The 15,638-nt window shown below is 49.4% G+C and overlaps 1 protein-coding gene and 1 non-coding gene across 4 annotated transcripts in view; both read left to right on the top strand.

The window, feature by feature from the left end:
- Positions 1-40: 40 nt before the first annotated feature.
- TRNAM-CAU (transfer RNA methionine (anticodon CAU)) lies at positions 41-113 on the top strand. Its single transcript has one exon. It is a non-coding gene; the product is annotated as a tRNA-Met (tRNA).
- A 2,319-nt stretch (positions 114-2,432) lies between these two features.
- Positions 2,433-15,638, top strand: part of FBXO31 (F-box protein 31) — a 37,734-nt gene continuing 24,528 nt past the window's right edge. The window contains exons 1-3 of one of the 3 annotated variants that reach the window (XM_067540211.1): positions 2,433-2,772; positions 12,748-12,819; positions 15,333-15,419. In XM_067540211.1, the coding sequence (XP_067396312.1) occupies positions 2,433-2,772; positions 12,748-12,819; positions 15,333-15,419 (499 nt within the window). Of the gene's footprint in view, positions 2,773-12,747; positions 12,820-12,951; positions 13,618-15,332; positions 15,420-15,638 lie in introns of those variants that run through there. The other 2 variants (XM_067540212.1, XM_067540213.1) reach the window with 2 other exon arrangements.

Raw genomic sequence — 15,638 nt, 5'->3', positions numbered from 1 at the left:
TAAGACTAAAAGTTCTCTATGCAGACTTTTTTCGCAAGGAGCCTCGTTAGCGCAGTAGGTAGCGCGTCAGTCTCATAATCTGAAGGTCGTGAGTTCGATCCTCACACGGGGCAGCCTGAGTTTTTTTCCCCCCTCCCTTGCTGTTAAATTCGCAGTGCAGACACTGCAGGCAAGGCTGTTCCTCCTTTTCTGCCAGCAGCAGGGGAGAGGCGACAGCAAGCGTTTTTGCACTGCCGGAAGGGCTATGAGACCAGCAATGCAGCAGCCCTAGCTCTGCGCTTTCCAAGCAGCAAGCAGGCGCTGCAGAGACTCTTGCAAAGGGCGGGTGGCATGATCAGGCCAGGGGAACCAGGAAGTGTCACTGAAATCCATGCAGAGGGATCTGGATTTTCCACATTTTCCACACCCCTGAGTGATGTCGTTATACCCACCAAAGTTTGTAGGGTAGCTCAGGGCTCAACAGTGGGGGAAGGAGGCAGAAAGTCCCTTCTACCCACGCAAAGCTGGTGTACAGGGCTAGCTTTGGGCTCGCGTGGCCTGCTGCTAAAGTGGGCAGCGCAACGCAGCACCTGCAGCCCTAGCTGCAGTGGGGGGTGGCAGGTGCTTGGGGTAATGAGTGAGGCACCCCCCCAGCTTACAGAGTCAGCGCTTGCAGAAGTCAGCCTGTGTGTTTGGCGCCTGGCCTGGGAGGCAGGTGGAAGTAGGGAGGCTAGATAGCAAGTGTGAAAAATCAGGTGGTGGGGAGGTAAAAGGTGCCCATGTACGAAAACGCCCTGAATATCGGGACTGTCTCTATAAAATCGGGACATCTGGTCACCTCTAGGTAGAAGCTCCCTTAGCAGAGGCCCTCCAAAGATGTCCTCCCTGCAGAACTCGCACCAGGCTGATGAGGGCCAAGTCACTTTCCAACGGGATGTGCTTCTTCGGTGCTGCAGAGCTTACTAGTCAGTGCCCAGGCTTATATTTATGATCAGTGCTGCAAGGAAACTTTCAAACATAAACCAGTGGGCTTCCCTGGGACCTCAGTTATACCCCCAGGAGGTGCGAGGGGCCATGTCTCTATAACCCCTGCGGTGGGTTATTATAGACCCAGGAGGGTGATGGGGGCAAGGTTTGTATAATCCCTGGGGCGGGTTATTATAGACCCCAGCAGGGTGATGGGCGCAAGGTCTGTGTAACCCTTGGCAGGGCCGGATTTAGGGGCAGACACCCCAAGCGATCTGAAGTAGCATTTCAGTTATTCTTAAAAAATTTTCTATGAACTTAGAGGAAACTGTTTTTTTATTTGCTTACATCTGGTGTGAATAAATACAGATGTACAAATCCTAGGTGAAAATGTATCATCTTGTATGGCAGGGATCCATCACGCATGCAAATTGGGCATCAAAGTCGTGAGATGGGTGACCAATGCAATAAAAAATAAGGTGGTCAGAAGTTTAACAAATGGAAGGGGGGGCACCAAAGACACTCCTTGCCTGGGGCGCCATTTGGTCTAGGGCCAGCCCTGACCCCTGGGCGGTGGTTATAGACCCCAGAGGAGATGGGGCCAGGCTGTGTAACCCCTGGGGCGGTTGTTATAGACCCCAGAGGAGATGGGGCCAGGCTGTGTAACCCCTGGGGCGGTTGTTATAGACCCCAGAAGAGATGGGGCCAGGCCTGTGTAACCCCTGGGGCGGTTGTTATTATAGACGGTTGTTATAGACCCCAGCTGTGTACCCCAGAGGAGATGGGGCCAGGCTGTGTACCCCAGAGGAGATGGGGCCAGGCCTGTGTAACCCCTGGGGTGGTTGTTATAGACCCCAGAGGAGATGGGGCCAGGCCTGTGTAACCCCTGGGGCGGTTGTTATAGACCCCAGAGGAGATGGGGCCAGGCTGTGTAATAGACCCCAGAGGAGATGGGGCCAGGTTGTTATAGACCCCAGAGGAGATGGGGCCAGGCCTGTGTAACCCCTGGGGCCAGGTTGTTATAGACCCCAGAAGATGATGGGGCCAGGCTGTGTAACCCCTGGGGCCCCAGAAGAGATGGGGCCAGGCCTGTGTAACCTCTGGGGCGGTTGTTATAGACCCCAGAGGAGATGGGGCCAGGCTGTGTAACCCCTGGGGCGGGGGAGGGAGATGGGGACTATCTGCTTGAACAAGACGGGAGAACGCAGCCCACCAGGGGGCGTGGTGCGCCGTCACTGGGCGTGGTCTCTGGCTGTGGGCGTGGTGAATGTGACGGCAGGTGGGTCGGCGACTGTTAGCGGGCGTGGCAAAAAAAACGGGCAGAGGGCGTGGTCACGTCCTTCAGGGGGCGGGGCGCCGTCCGTGGCGCGCGAGGTCAGCCCCCGGGCGCGGGTGCTGATTGGCGGAGGCCGCCGGTGGGCGGGGCCGGCGCGTGCGGGCCGGCGCGGCACCGCCCTCCCGCCCACCCCGCCAGTCGCCGGCCGGCCATGGCGGTGTGCGCGCGGCTGTGCGGGGTGGGGCCGCCGCGGGGCTGCCGGCGGCGCGGGGCGCAGCGGGAGCAGCGGCGGGGCGGCCCGGCCGACAGCGAGCCCGACACGGACGCCGAGGAGGAGCGGATCGAGGGCGCCCGGCTGGGCTCAGGGCCGGCTCCGGCTCCCGGCCCGGCCGCCCGTGCCCCGCTCTCCTTGCTGGAGCTGCCCCCCGAGCTCCTGGTGCAGATCTTCGGCTCCCTGCCCGGCACCGACCTGCCCAGCCTGGCTCGGGTCTGCAGCACCTTCCGCCGCATCCTCCGCACCGACACCATCTGGCGGCGGCGCTGCCGAGAAGGTACCGCCCGGGGTCGGCCGACAGGGGACGGGGCAGCCCCCGGGGGTGGGCGGGTCGGAGTCTGAGGTGAAAGAGGGGCCCCCGGGGGGCGGAGGCTGGGTGCGGAGCCTGGCGTGTGGACCCCCCCCCCCCTCGCGGGAGCTGTTGGGTGGCTGCTAGCCCTGTAGCGAGGGGGAGGGCAGAGCTGGTGAGTGGGCCAGGGGCCAACCCTCCCCTCTCCCTGGTTCAGTGCTGCTGCGTTCAGTGACATGCCCCGGTCCTGCTCTGCTAACGCGTGCTACCCTGCTCTTTGCTCTGCAAAAATCCCCCCCCACCACTGCCTGCCCCTGGTCCGCTAACCCAGCTGCCAGGTCCCTCTCCAGCTGGCCTGGCCTGCTTCTCCCAGCACGCTGCCCGTCACTTCTCTTGCTCTGTGGGGCGTCTGGTGCCAGCCATGATGTCATAGATATTTATTAACATTGGGGCCCTGCCGGTGAGGGCATCCAGTTGGCGTGTCTGAGGACGCTTGGCAGCTGCCCTCGGTGCCATCAGACAGAAAGGCAGCGCTCAGGTACATTAAGAACACAGCCATGGCTGCGGGGCGATGGATGGTTCCTTATTTGCACTGGAGGTCAGCTGAGGGTGCTTGTCAGCACTGTTGAGAACCGCACAGCAGTGAAGATTGTTTCCAAGAAGTTGCAGTCTGTTATCGCACCCTGGTGTGATCCTTCTTGCCCAAGAATGTAATTTTTGGGGGGGAGGAGGGAGGCAAAAAAAAAGTAGCATGGGCTCTTGAGTTGTTGTTATAAGGGTGGGCAAGGAGAATCTATCCCTGTGTTAGTAAATTTCACACACATGTTGCAAAGCTTCTAGGTTATAAGGGTTTGGTTTGATTTTTGTGGGATGTGGCCTTGGCTAAGCTCTCACATGTGAGTACAGTCGGTGTTTGTTTAATACTGTGCCATTGATAATATTATAAGAAACCGGATTTAAAACTGTTACAAGGAAGTATATATCTTTTTACACAACTCATAATAACCTGTGAATCTCACCGCCACTGTGTATCATTGAGGCCAAGAGCTTAGAACCATTCAAAGGAAAATGAGACTATATATGTATGATTAGAGCATCCACAGTTATATACAAAAGTTTTCAGTCCTATCTAATGTAACACCCCTCTCTTCAGGGCATAAACTGAACAGTAACTGGCAAGAAGTAGAAAAAAACTGCTTCTACGGACACATTAGTATTAAGTAATTGTCCATTACAGTTCCTTGTGTTTTCTCTTAAGCATCTGGTTCCGGCCACTGTCTGAGATAAAATGCTGGATTATATCAACCCCTAGTCTGATCCAGGGTGGCCATTCCTATAGCAAAAGCATGCAAGGTACTTTAGATAGATAAGAGTCAGTCTTCCCCCAAGCTTATGAAGTTCTCACAACTCTATAACTGCGACCGTAGGAATTAGACTTTAAACGCCCAGTTCAGGAAATCCAGTTATGGTTTCCCTAGAAACTGTAATTTGGCCCTTTTCGTGTGTTGTATATAGCATTACATCAGTTATTTCACTGTAATAGATGTAATGCGGCTGTTACCAATGGTATGGGAACCGTAACTTTGAATTTTCAGACTGCATGAGTATAAAATCTCATTGATTTTGTATTAGTGTAATTACTTCACCGTTTCCTTGTCTTTTTTTAGTAGTGTGATTGCATGTATTCAAATAATGCTCCCATATATGAGAATATACATTCAAACAAATAAATACACTCTCTGATGTTAATTGAATTCTTGATGGTAGGAATTAATCAGCTGCTTGGAAAGGGGTGTGGCGTTCCATACAGTGTTGTAACCCTGTCAGACTCATGTTTATGTATATGTATCTGCAGCTGAGTATAAGGCTGCATGACTTCCAAACAGCTACAACTCTAGTTATTTATCAATGTCTTTTTCAAAGACACCAATTCATAAGGGAGTACAGCATCCTAGGTAGGTGTGATGTATAAAAATTAGCATCATTTTGGGTTGAGAGCTACCATATGACAATTTGGGCAGAAAAGTATAACTTTTGTGACGTTTTAAGGGCCTAGAAATAGCGCAAAGGGGTGAATTCCACTCTAACATGCTCCTGTTCCTAGCAATAGCAATTAACTCTGAAGCCTACTGAGCATACCACAGATCTGTGCTTCCTGATTACTTTATGGGCACTTGTGCACGCTGTGCCACCTTGGTTGCTTTTGTGGTTATCACTGTTGTGCATGCACAAGTGGCCAGATAAACAAGGGGCAGATGGTTGTGCAAGTTCTTTGAACACTTTCTCTGATCAGAGATGCTGAATATTGCAGTGCTACATAATTGCCTTTTTCTACCCTGGATTTCCATGCATACCTGTTGTTGTCATGAGATTGCTGCCATGGATCAAGGGTAATAAATGGCCCTAGCTTTGTAGCCATAGTTTGTAATTAAAAATGTAAATCAGCCCTCTCAACCAAATGAGTTTTGACACCTTGGTTTAGTGCTATTGCAGGCAGACTCAATTTTGTTGTTGTCCCTGGAGCAGTATTTTGATTGGGGGGGGATCTGACCCTCAGGCATGATGCAGTTGCTTTTGGCAGTGGCTCTGAATCTGAAGAACCAATGCAGGGAAAGAGGATCTAGTTTGCAATGTTTGTAGCCAGACATGTTTGGGACGACGCCCTTGTATCACTGTGACTTTGGGATAAACAGTTTCTCTGACCTGCTTGTTTGGCAAGAGGGGTGTTGCAATCACTTTCCTATAACATTGTAAATAGGCGATTGCTTAGCTATGCACTTTGGCTTTTGAATTGACTTACCTTGATTAACACATGACCATATATGCTTGTAGTTTAAGTGATAATCAGTTGTATATTGAAATAACGCACCACATAAGCATCAGGGCTAGGAAATCTCACTGGAGGCTTATAGTAGCCAGGTCTAGAATTCACAAGTTAAAATGCTCTCATATTTTGGTTTTGTGTAATAGTTAGCCGTAGTGTGGCGTAAAAGTCTGATGTCCTTGGTTTTTCAGTGAAAAAGGGTGGATTTTTCTTTTGTCACAAAATAACGTTGCTCCTCTTTGGGCAATTTTTTAAAGCCTATTTGCCTAAAGCAATTGGGCTGCTGCCTTTCTCTGCTGGAAGAAGACTCTCAAATACTGCATCCTACATCAAGAGGAGTCCAGTGTTTTAATGCGAGCTCTGTACACTGAGCAACGGAATCTCTGGCTCTTCTGTGGCCAGGTTCTCCAAACTTCCACTGTGTGGACCACATCCTGACAGCAGTTATCTTTGGGACCACTTCTCCTCTCCTTGATGGCACAGATCCCCCAGCTCCCTTTCACGGTAGCATAACCTCTGTGACAACTGCAGCAAGTGCTCACAAGGAAAAATCATTAGGAGAACATTTAATCTATTTTTAGCTGTCTTTTGATGTGGCGTTTTAGCCTCTGAAATGAGGAGAGAGCACACGGCATGCTCAGATGATAATCCGCAGACCACAGTTGGAGAACTTCTGTTTTGTGGCCTGAGATAATCGAGTATATATATGTCTCTGTGTGAGCTGTTTACATATGGCCTTGTAAGCATCCATTTACCCAAGAATAATTAGAAGATTAGATCAATCAAAGAGGAAATGAAAGTTTAACAGCAAGAGAGGTGTCAAACTCTACTAAACATGATAATTTTCTCTGAATTGTGGACACCCATGTGCAGCTTTCCCAGCTGTTTGCTAGTGCCACTGAACTGAAAGGATGACTAATCAGAAGCTTTCTACTTTAGTAAAGTAGAGAGGTGACTTTAAGTTACTCTATTGGTACATGTTGTGTAAAATATGTTTTTGTGTAAAGACATTACCTTACCTGCTCCAGTGTCTGTTTCCTTGCTCACTTCAAAAGACTTGCTAGAAAAGCACTTCAAAATTCTTCATGCCTTTCAGGAGGGTAATGGCAATACATGCTGTAGTTCCAAAAAAATCATGTGTCTTTGCTGCAGAAAAAATTTAGTTGTTGTGGGGCGGGTAGAGAACGTAAGGTACGTAAGGGCGGGGAGGTGGGGGGAAGAAAAGTGTAGACAGAAAATTGCAGAATAAGACATGCCATGATCTATTATAGAAGAGAGAAGGTGGAGTGAAGCTAGGAAGGGAAGAGAACATTAAAGAAAAGCAAAAGAAACAGTAAACTGCACTTACAAATGTGTAAACTAGGAAGCTGACAATATGACGCGTAAGTGCGGGCCATAATAAACAGTGCACTGTTCGTTACTTTAAATTCCATAGGGCATGGCAACGCTGGTATATTTACCATGTGTTGAGTAAATCTTCCAAGCCCTGTCTATTAACCTAAGAGAACAGCCTTTCCAGTGAGGAGAATGAGACTTTCATAACCAATTTCTATCCTTCTTTTTGAAGTAGGCTTATGAGCAGCCTCTCCCTGTGGTTGTGAATTTCCATCCACATTAATGCTTTAGAACCTTTTCAGTATTTAATTCCCTCGGTAACCTGGTGCATTGAGAACTTCTCTTAAAATAGCCTTAATTGCAGCAAAGCAGGATTTCCCAGAAACCTCCCATTTGATTGTCATGGAAAGCAAAACATCCCCCCCCCCCCCCTCAGTGTAGTTGAATTGCAGCATTACAGTGCTCTTCGCTTAGTTTTAACTTCCCCTACATCCTTTCCAGCATCAAGAATAAACACTGCTATCCATGCTCTGGCAAGCTTTCCTGTCTTTAATAATAGTTGGGATGTGGGTGCAGGGTAGTCAGGAAGTTCAGTTTTTTCTTGAAGGGCTGTCATGGTGGTGAAAGGTACAAAAGTACAGGTCATGAAGACAGAAGTGTTCTATCCATCCACAGTTAAGCAAAGCCCGTATGGGCTTTTGGTTGTAGTTTAGATTATTGAGTAGACCAGAATTGTGATTTGTAGGAATTTCACCAGCTAGGATTACATTCTTGCTAGCAAATCAGATGAGATTCTTGCAGGACTTACATGGCTAATGTCAAATGGGACTGGGATTGTTTTTAGGAATTTGCTAATGTTTGAAAAGATGCTGAGTCTTTTGGTAAAGATCCAGTTAACCCAAATTGTGAAACTTGTAGAACACACCAGATCTAGTGATAGTTCTACTTGTATGTAATGTCTCTCTCCACCACCAGTTAACAAGGCCACTTGTCGGAAACCAGGATCTTTGTTCCATTGGATGATTTTTCCCAATTTATGCCATTATTTCTGTGTGTGAGAATCAGTGTTTCCACTAGGTCAGACTGGATAGCACCTGTTAGATACCATGATTAGGATTGTGGGGCATCAGGAGCAGGTGACCTGGAGGAAGAGAGAATGTCATCACACAAATATCCCGACTAATAAAGAACAAAACAGAAAATGTCATGTGGGCAGAATCATCTTGTGCTGATTTGGGCAACCTATGTACAGCTTAGGAATTCTGGTTGATACTATGGAGTTGTTACTGGAATTCACGGATAGGATGTGTTTAAACTACAGGGAGAGTCTGAGGGGTCAGCACTGGTTCTGGGGCCAGGCAGGGGGCGAGAGGGGGTGCCAAAGAGAAGATCCGCACCCTAAGAGTGTGCCCACAGACCTTAAGACAGTGGCAGTACCTGGCCTCCATTCAGACTCTAGGGGTTTAAAACACCTGCGGATTCAGCAGTTGCATCACCACACAGCAATCTGGTGAATGGCCCAAAGGAGTGCTCAGCCAGACCCGTGACATCTCTGGGATGCTTTTTTTCCCCCATCCAGTCTCAGTGACTTCAGACTACTGTATCCAATTTAACCTATCTGCATCACTTGCTGCAGAAAGCGTGCAGCCTGACGTAATGGCCCCCTTGCTGGCTTTGTGGGCAGGTGACTCTTTGCTTTAGTATGAGAGCCAGCTGTTCTCCAAACTACAGGCTGTAACAACATTGCTTCTCGCCTCTCATGAAGGCCTGTAATTTCCTGACTTGCAGATCACCTGCAAAACCCTGTTGCTTTTAAGGTCTCTGATATTATTACCAAACAAGACACAGACTGACATTAACATCAGTGGAACGTCTGACAGACAGACAGACAGACAGGCAGGAGGGAGGGATGTGGGATCATTTGTGGGGTGGGCCCAAATTTCCAGCTTCGAATACAGCTTTGATCTCACAAATCTGCAAAATTGCTGCATAAATTCAGCTGGCTCCAACCCAGCACTAAATAGCTTGTTTTGTGCTAGGCTGGAAGTGCATTCCTGGAAGCTTCGCTGTCTGCTCACTAGCTAATTGTACTCCTCTCCCCATCTCAAATCCTAAACAACTAGGGCTTCATCCGGCTCTTGCTGATGTCAATGGCAAGCTCCCACTGAAATCGATAGAAGTATTTAGTGAGAGAAATCTGTTTTTCTGCTTCACGTGCTTGCTCATGTCCATTCCACTATAGGTGAGTGCACACCTCCGTGCATGGTTCCCGGAACTTTTCCCCTTAGCAGATCCCGTAGGGCCGGCTCCAGCACCCCCTGGAGCCCCGCGCACATGCCACGGTATATGAGGCGCTGCCGGCCCTATGCCTCCTCAGTCCCTTCTTTCTGCTCCTGACGGTTGCTGGAACTAGCCTTGCTCTCAGCAAGTGCCATTCCCCTTCTTTGAACTTGTTTGTTGTTCTAAGTAGTTTAGTTAGTTAAGTGTTGTTACGTGTTGTTAAAAAGAGTAGTTAGAGATAAGGCAAGTCCCTGTGGGGACTTAGAGCAGCTGGGCTGTGCCCCAGTCACCGGGATTCAAGCCCTGTGCCTCCTGCAGAAAGGCCTTCCTGCTTAGCGACCCCCAGGACCGCTGCCTTAAGTGCTTGGGGGAGGCATACAGAAAAGAGAACTGCAAGATCTGCAGGGCTTTTAAACCGAGGACTCGGAAGGACCGAGAAATCCGGTTAAAAGCCCTGCTGATGGAGGCAGCGCTCCTCCTGGCGTCCGAGCCGGCCCGCTCCACCCACTCCACCTCAGCAGAGTGCACTGCTGGCACTGGCCTCCACTCGGCACCGCGCAACATCGCCGGCACCGAGGAGGAAGAAGGCATGCATGGAGCGCAGACACTCCCCTGCACTGTCGGTACGGGCAGGGTCGAGCACGGAGATGCACCGGACCTGCTGGAGTCCGGCTTGGCACCAAGGAGCTCGGAGCGGCGCCGACCTCGGTCACCTGTTGGCCCCAGGGTCAATGGCCGCAGCAATGGCCTTACTAGGCCCCATGGGGTATCCAGATGGGGCCGGGGCCCCAATCCATCCTGTAATCGGGGGTGCGGTACATGCCTGCGGTACGTGCCTCCGGCGCAGGAGAGGGCCCATAGACATCACTCCTCAGACGGGGAGTCGGACCCCATGGAGGGACCCTCAACGGGTGCAACCCTTCGCCAGGAGGGAGTGCACCCACAGGACGTGCCTCAGCAATCCTCTTCCTCCTCACCAGACGAGGCAGTCTCCCGGGACCTCTCGGCGCCACTGGATGATTTCAGGGTGCACCAGGAGCTGCTCAAGAGGGTGGCCTCCAACTTGAGGCTGGAGGTGGAAGAGTTAGAGGAGGCCGAAGATAGCCTCTTTAACGTGCTGGCGGCGGCTTCCCCAGCGAGAATGGCCCTCCCAGTCCACGAAAGGGTCCTTAAGATTGTAAAGGCCCTGTGGCAAACCCCTTCCTTGGTCACCCCTACGTCAAAGGTGGCCAAGAGGAAGTATTATGTCCCAGCCGAAGGGTTTGAGTATCTCTTCACTCACCCTGCCCCGGGACCCTGGTGGTAGATGCAGCTAGCCAGCGAGACGTGCAAGGTCAGCCAGGGTCCACTCCCAAGAACAAAGACAATAAGAAGCTGGATTTGTTTGGGAGAAAGGTTTATTCCACGGCAAGCCTGCGGTTCAGGATTGCCAACCATCAGGCCCTCCTGGGTAGATATAATTTCAGCTTGTGGGACTCCCTCAGGTGGTTCGCTGAGGCCCTGCCCCAGGACCAGGCCGCAGACTTTAACACTATTGTGGAGGAAGGAACCACAGTGGCTAGGGCAGCGCTCCAGACGTCCTGTGACGCTGCTGACTCGGCGGGCAGGGCCATAGCCTCCGCCATCTCCATGAGGAGGTGCTCGTGGCTGCAATCCTCAGGCCTGTCCCAGGAGGTGCAGCAATCGATTCAGGACCTCCCCTTTGATGGGTCGGTTCTATTTTCCGACCAGACCGATGCGAAGTTGCATGGTCTGAAGGACTCCAGGGCCACGCTTCGCTCCCTGGGCCTGTACACGCCCCAGGCTTCCAGGCGTCAGTCACGCTCCAGGTGCAGCAGTAGCCAAGGCCTCTGCCCAGGCCTTTTCAACCCTATAGGAATAGGGGCAGGAATAGGGGGTTTAGCAGGAGAAATCAGCCCCCTAGCTCATCCTCAGCCCCCCAGCAGGGACCCCCCAGGGGGTCAGGCAACCAGAGGAGACAGTTTTGATGGTGTGCCCAAGGATGACACCCCGACTGCTCTCCTGGATCCACCCCGCCCCTTCCTAAACAGGTTAAGGCCCTTCTATCCTGATTGGGCAAAGATCACTTCAGACCATTGGGTCCTTGGGATAGTTCTTCAGGGCTATGCCCTACAATTTACATCTACCCCCCCTCGTCTATGGCCTTCCTGGAGAGTGTGTCCCTGCAGGACATCTGCAGAGCTGCCACCTGGTCGCATACCTTCACGTCCCACTATGCCATCGTTCAGCAGGTGAGAGAGGATGCGGGATTCATCAGAGCGGTGCTGAGGGCAGCTCACCGGCAGGGAGGTGTCTGCTTTCTCTCATTTGGCCTATAGCTGAAATCAGAGTACAGAGCAAGTTATCAGGAATAGATACAGGTAACAGGCAGCAATAGCTAGTCATAAATTCAAGGAAGCTTGATCCACATTCTGTGTGAGGGTGGGTTTCAGATCAGATGGTCTCCCCGGGGTTCTTTATGGATACTCGGTATCAGATATCTGGCAGGCATGGGGAGCTATCAGGTGCTTTAATCTTCTGCTAAAGGAAGCTGGTGTCTGATTTTTAGCAGGTGCATTTGAGGTTACAGGGAGTGTGGTTTTTCCCTGATGAAGGCTAACCATGGTCTCTGCAGCTGATCTGCTTCTGGCACTAAACTCTATTTTTATTGCTGTTTGATATTTTTTCCCCTCTTCACATGGTGTTACAGGATTCCTTTCATTGAACTGTTTGCTAGTACTTGTCTGCTATGTTTGAAAGAATTAAAGTTTCATGTTCACCTTCTCAAACTGCAATGAAGGTTCTCATTTCCTGCTTTAAAGTTACTTTTAAAAATTTAAAAAGGCTTTAAGATCCTTGGATCACTAATAGAATGTACTGAAAACAGTCAAAGGCTTCTGTGCAAAGAACGGACCAATTTCAGTTTGATTTGTTTGCAAGTGTATTTGTATATGCAGACAAGTTACAATCTGTTAACTTGGAGCCATGAAACAAGCTTATTCTTTTAAAATAATCTTAACTGCAGATCTTTCAGTACTCTGAAATGTGGCCATTTTCCTTGAGTCTTAATAAACACTTTTGCTTGTTGGGCAAATCAGTGGGAGTGAATAACTGCTAGTTGCGATGATGGTTTGCTCTGCTGACAGAGGATCCCAATTTGGATGGGTCAATTTCCCCACTTCAGGCCATCTCATATTTTAGGTGTAAGCGTCTGTAATCCTACCAGCAAGGTGTTGTCACAATATATTACAAGCAGTAAAGTGTATTAGGGAATCTGAGAATCTAGTCTGGAAAGGAATGCTAGCCAACTTTCCTCTTATGCGTTTGGAGAACATGGAACAAGATTTGCAAACAAATACAGCAATTTGCAAGATTGTTCTTTAGATAAAATACATTGGATTGAATTTAAGACTGCCTGAATTCTTGCTGCAGTTAGGCATCCTGGAGCTCTGTGGACAGCCCAAACCTTCGCTCAAGATCACTCATTTTATTCCCTCTAAAACCCCTTCTGTCTGTCATTGCAGAGTACGGTGTCTGTGAGAACTTACGGAAACTGGAGATCACAGGAGTGTCTTGTCGAGATGTCTATGCCAAACGTAAGTGATGAAATCAGTGGAGGTCTGTATGTTCCTGTTCTTGTTTCGTTCCATTTTTAAAAGTGAATTTGCACTGAATCCTTTTCTGAGGCGTTTGAAACACAGACTCTGTATTTCATGGCAGAGGTTTAATCTCTAAAGCTGTAACGAGTTTGACTCCTGTAGCATTTTAATGCTAAACAGATATCAAGAACTGCTGTTGCCTCTTCATACCCCTTTGGTTGGAAGAAACCACGGAGTCTGAGGGTTTCTGGAAATAGGTATCTAGCATGTTTAGCAACTGGTAACTGCTCACCCAAATCTGAGGAGAGTTTTTTAAATCCGTCAGTAGGATTTTAAAAGTATCTTCAGCTCTTTGGTTTTCCCCTTTCAGATCTGGCCACTGGGTAACGTGTATTCATCAGAGCTGGCTTTATCTGTGCATGGTGCTATGAAACCAAGTTCCACTTCCTTCCCCCAATTTAATCAACTTCTGTCCACCTAACTCCACTTTTAGGGGACCTTAGGGAAAGGTCAGGGAAATGATTCGCTGTGGAACCCCCATTGCAACCTGACGCACACAAAGGGGACTAGGGGAGGTTATCTGTTCCTTTTCTCTCCTCACCTCATATACCCTATGTCCTAAACCACCTCCTGCAGGAAGGGAGACCCGAGTGTGCTGGGTCTGACCAGAAGTGCCAATATTTGTTTCCAGGACACATCTCCAAATAAGCAGCCGCAGCCCCAGCATTCTGGTGAACAATGCCACTTGCACGTGAGTGCTTTACAAACACGGCCTCCTCTGTCCTTGTGTGGTTGGTGAGTTTCATTCCCATTTTACTGTGGGGAGGGGGGGAACAGGCAGGTAAGGGAGGGACTTGATCCCAAACTGGCATTTTGAATATAGGAGTCCCCTGCTTAGCATGATCAAGCTGCCGGTCATGCTAACTGGTCAGAGGCTACACAAGCTGTTTAACACAGGAGCTGGATCAGCAGCCTGGATGACACCAGCCGTGCGGTAGTGAATTGATCTCGACTTGCCACCAAAATCAAGGGACCCATGGCTTTCATGGGTCCCAAAGCTGGCTCCGAATCCGTCTAGGAGGGGATGGAACAACCCAGGATCTTTAGGAAATAATCAGTGACAAACAGTGAGCTCCAGTGGTTGGTCTACAGTTTCAAGGCCTGGTACAAGAAGCAGGGCTCAGCTTATTAAAAATGAAAAGTGTTTGTCTTCGTAGGTCACCAGAGGGAGAGTCTCATGTGGACTTTGCTGGCTCCAGGATGCCTGGCTCCTTTAAAATGGTCCTATTGCTTTATCTGACTGTCGGGGGGCCGTGGGGGCCTGCTGCATCCCACCTTGTGGTGGGAGCCAGCAATCCTGAATTCTGATCCCAGCTCTGAGGCTGTTTGCCGGGTGGCCGTGACCAACTAACTTAACCTCCCTGTGCCTCAGTTTCCCTCTCTGTAAAATGGGAATGGTACCACCTACTTCCCTGGGGGATGGCGCAGGGGAACTTGAGTCAATGCAGCGCTTTGAAAATGTCAGTAGGGAAACCTCAGTCATTTCAGATCCTTCCTTGCTATCCAGTGCGGCTTTCATGGAGTGGGATTGCAATTACAAACTCTCCGTTAATCAGGATAGGGTCCTGTTTTTGCAACTTTTCCCATTGATTCTTTAGACTCCAAAGCCTCTCTTAATATGTTTAATACCTTTATTCTCCTTCCACTGCAATAGGACTTGGTGAGCATTTAGCACTGTAGAACATAGTGTTTTCCCTGTAGAAAACATGCTGTGTAGACTCCATTCCATTTCTAAATAAAGGATCTCTCTTACCACACATCTGGCAATCTGAATCCTGACCTGTGTAGTTTCTCCAGACTTCTGCACAGGCAGAACACTTGTCAGCGCATTCCTCCCTTCCTGACCCTTTCCCTTACCTTGGTTTGCAGGGATAAGAAATTCTTGGTTTGTGATCAGTTTAGATTCAGCAAACATCTCTGCTCCTGCTCAGCTTCCTTGAAAGCATTGCCTGGTGGTGCGTCTGTATTCTCTAGTGTCATGTAGAACTCTTTAGTTACAGCAAAGTTTATTTGGCAGAATTCAGGCTTGAAGGTGCAAACAATGAACATTTGTTCTACATGCTACATGGGGACAATTGGAAATTAGGTCAAACCCAAGATCTTAGAAAGCGCATAATGAAACAGATGCTAGATGGTGTTTTGAAAACAATTACATGGATTGAAGAGTTTAGAAAAGAGCAAAAAGCCTTGGATTGGTTGCTTTTGTCCTGCATAAGTTGCAATAAGCTGAGATTTCACTTGGAATTTGTTTGGTGACATGGATAATTTGAGAGAACCCGAAAACATTTTGAATTCTGAGTGGCTGATCTGCGCTGGGGGCTGAAGAAATGTACCTTAAGTCAACAAGGGACTTGACTTTCCAGTGTGTTTGGTTCCGGTTCATATTAATGTTGTTTGATGGTCAGAGGGGAATCATATTATCTGGTACTTACCCTGCTATGTCTGTCCAGGTATAAATCCACGAGTGAAGTCAGGGCGTTTTATGAAAATCCTTCCCGACTATGAACACATGGAGTACAGAGATGTTTACACCTGCCGTACGTACCTCCCATTAGCAAACTCTTTCTGCACTGGGCACGCACGAGGCGCTGCATGGCGTGTGACGTTACTGCAAGCAAACTACCTCGGGGGCATCTTCAGGCAGAATCAGGAGAGCTGGTCACCCAGGCTCTCCCATGCCTTGGTTCTCGTGCGGTTTGTTCTGACCCTCTAAGGTGACACCTTAGGTATTGCGGCCCGTTGTAACATAGGGATAA

This window comes from Emydura macquarii, unplaced genomic scaffold, assembly GCF_026122565.2.
Source record: "Emydura macquarii macquarii isolate MOO-44397 ecotype Brisbane River unplaced genomic scaffold, CSIRO-AGI_Emac_v2 contig_561, whole genome shotgun sequence".
In the NCBI taxonomy this organism is placed as follows: domain Eukaryota; kingdom Metazoa; phylum Chordata; order Testudines; family Chelidae; genus Emydura; species Emydura macquarii.
The sequence above is the reverse complement of the archived record's forward strand: the minus strand, read 5'-3'. Positions and strand labels throughout refer to the sequence as shown.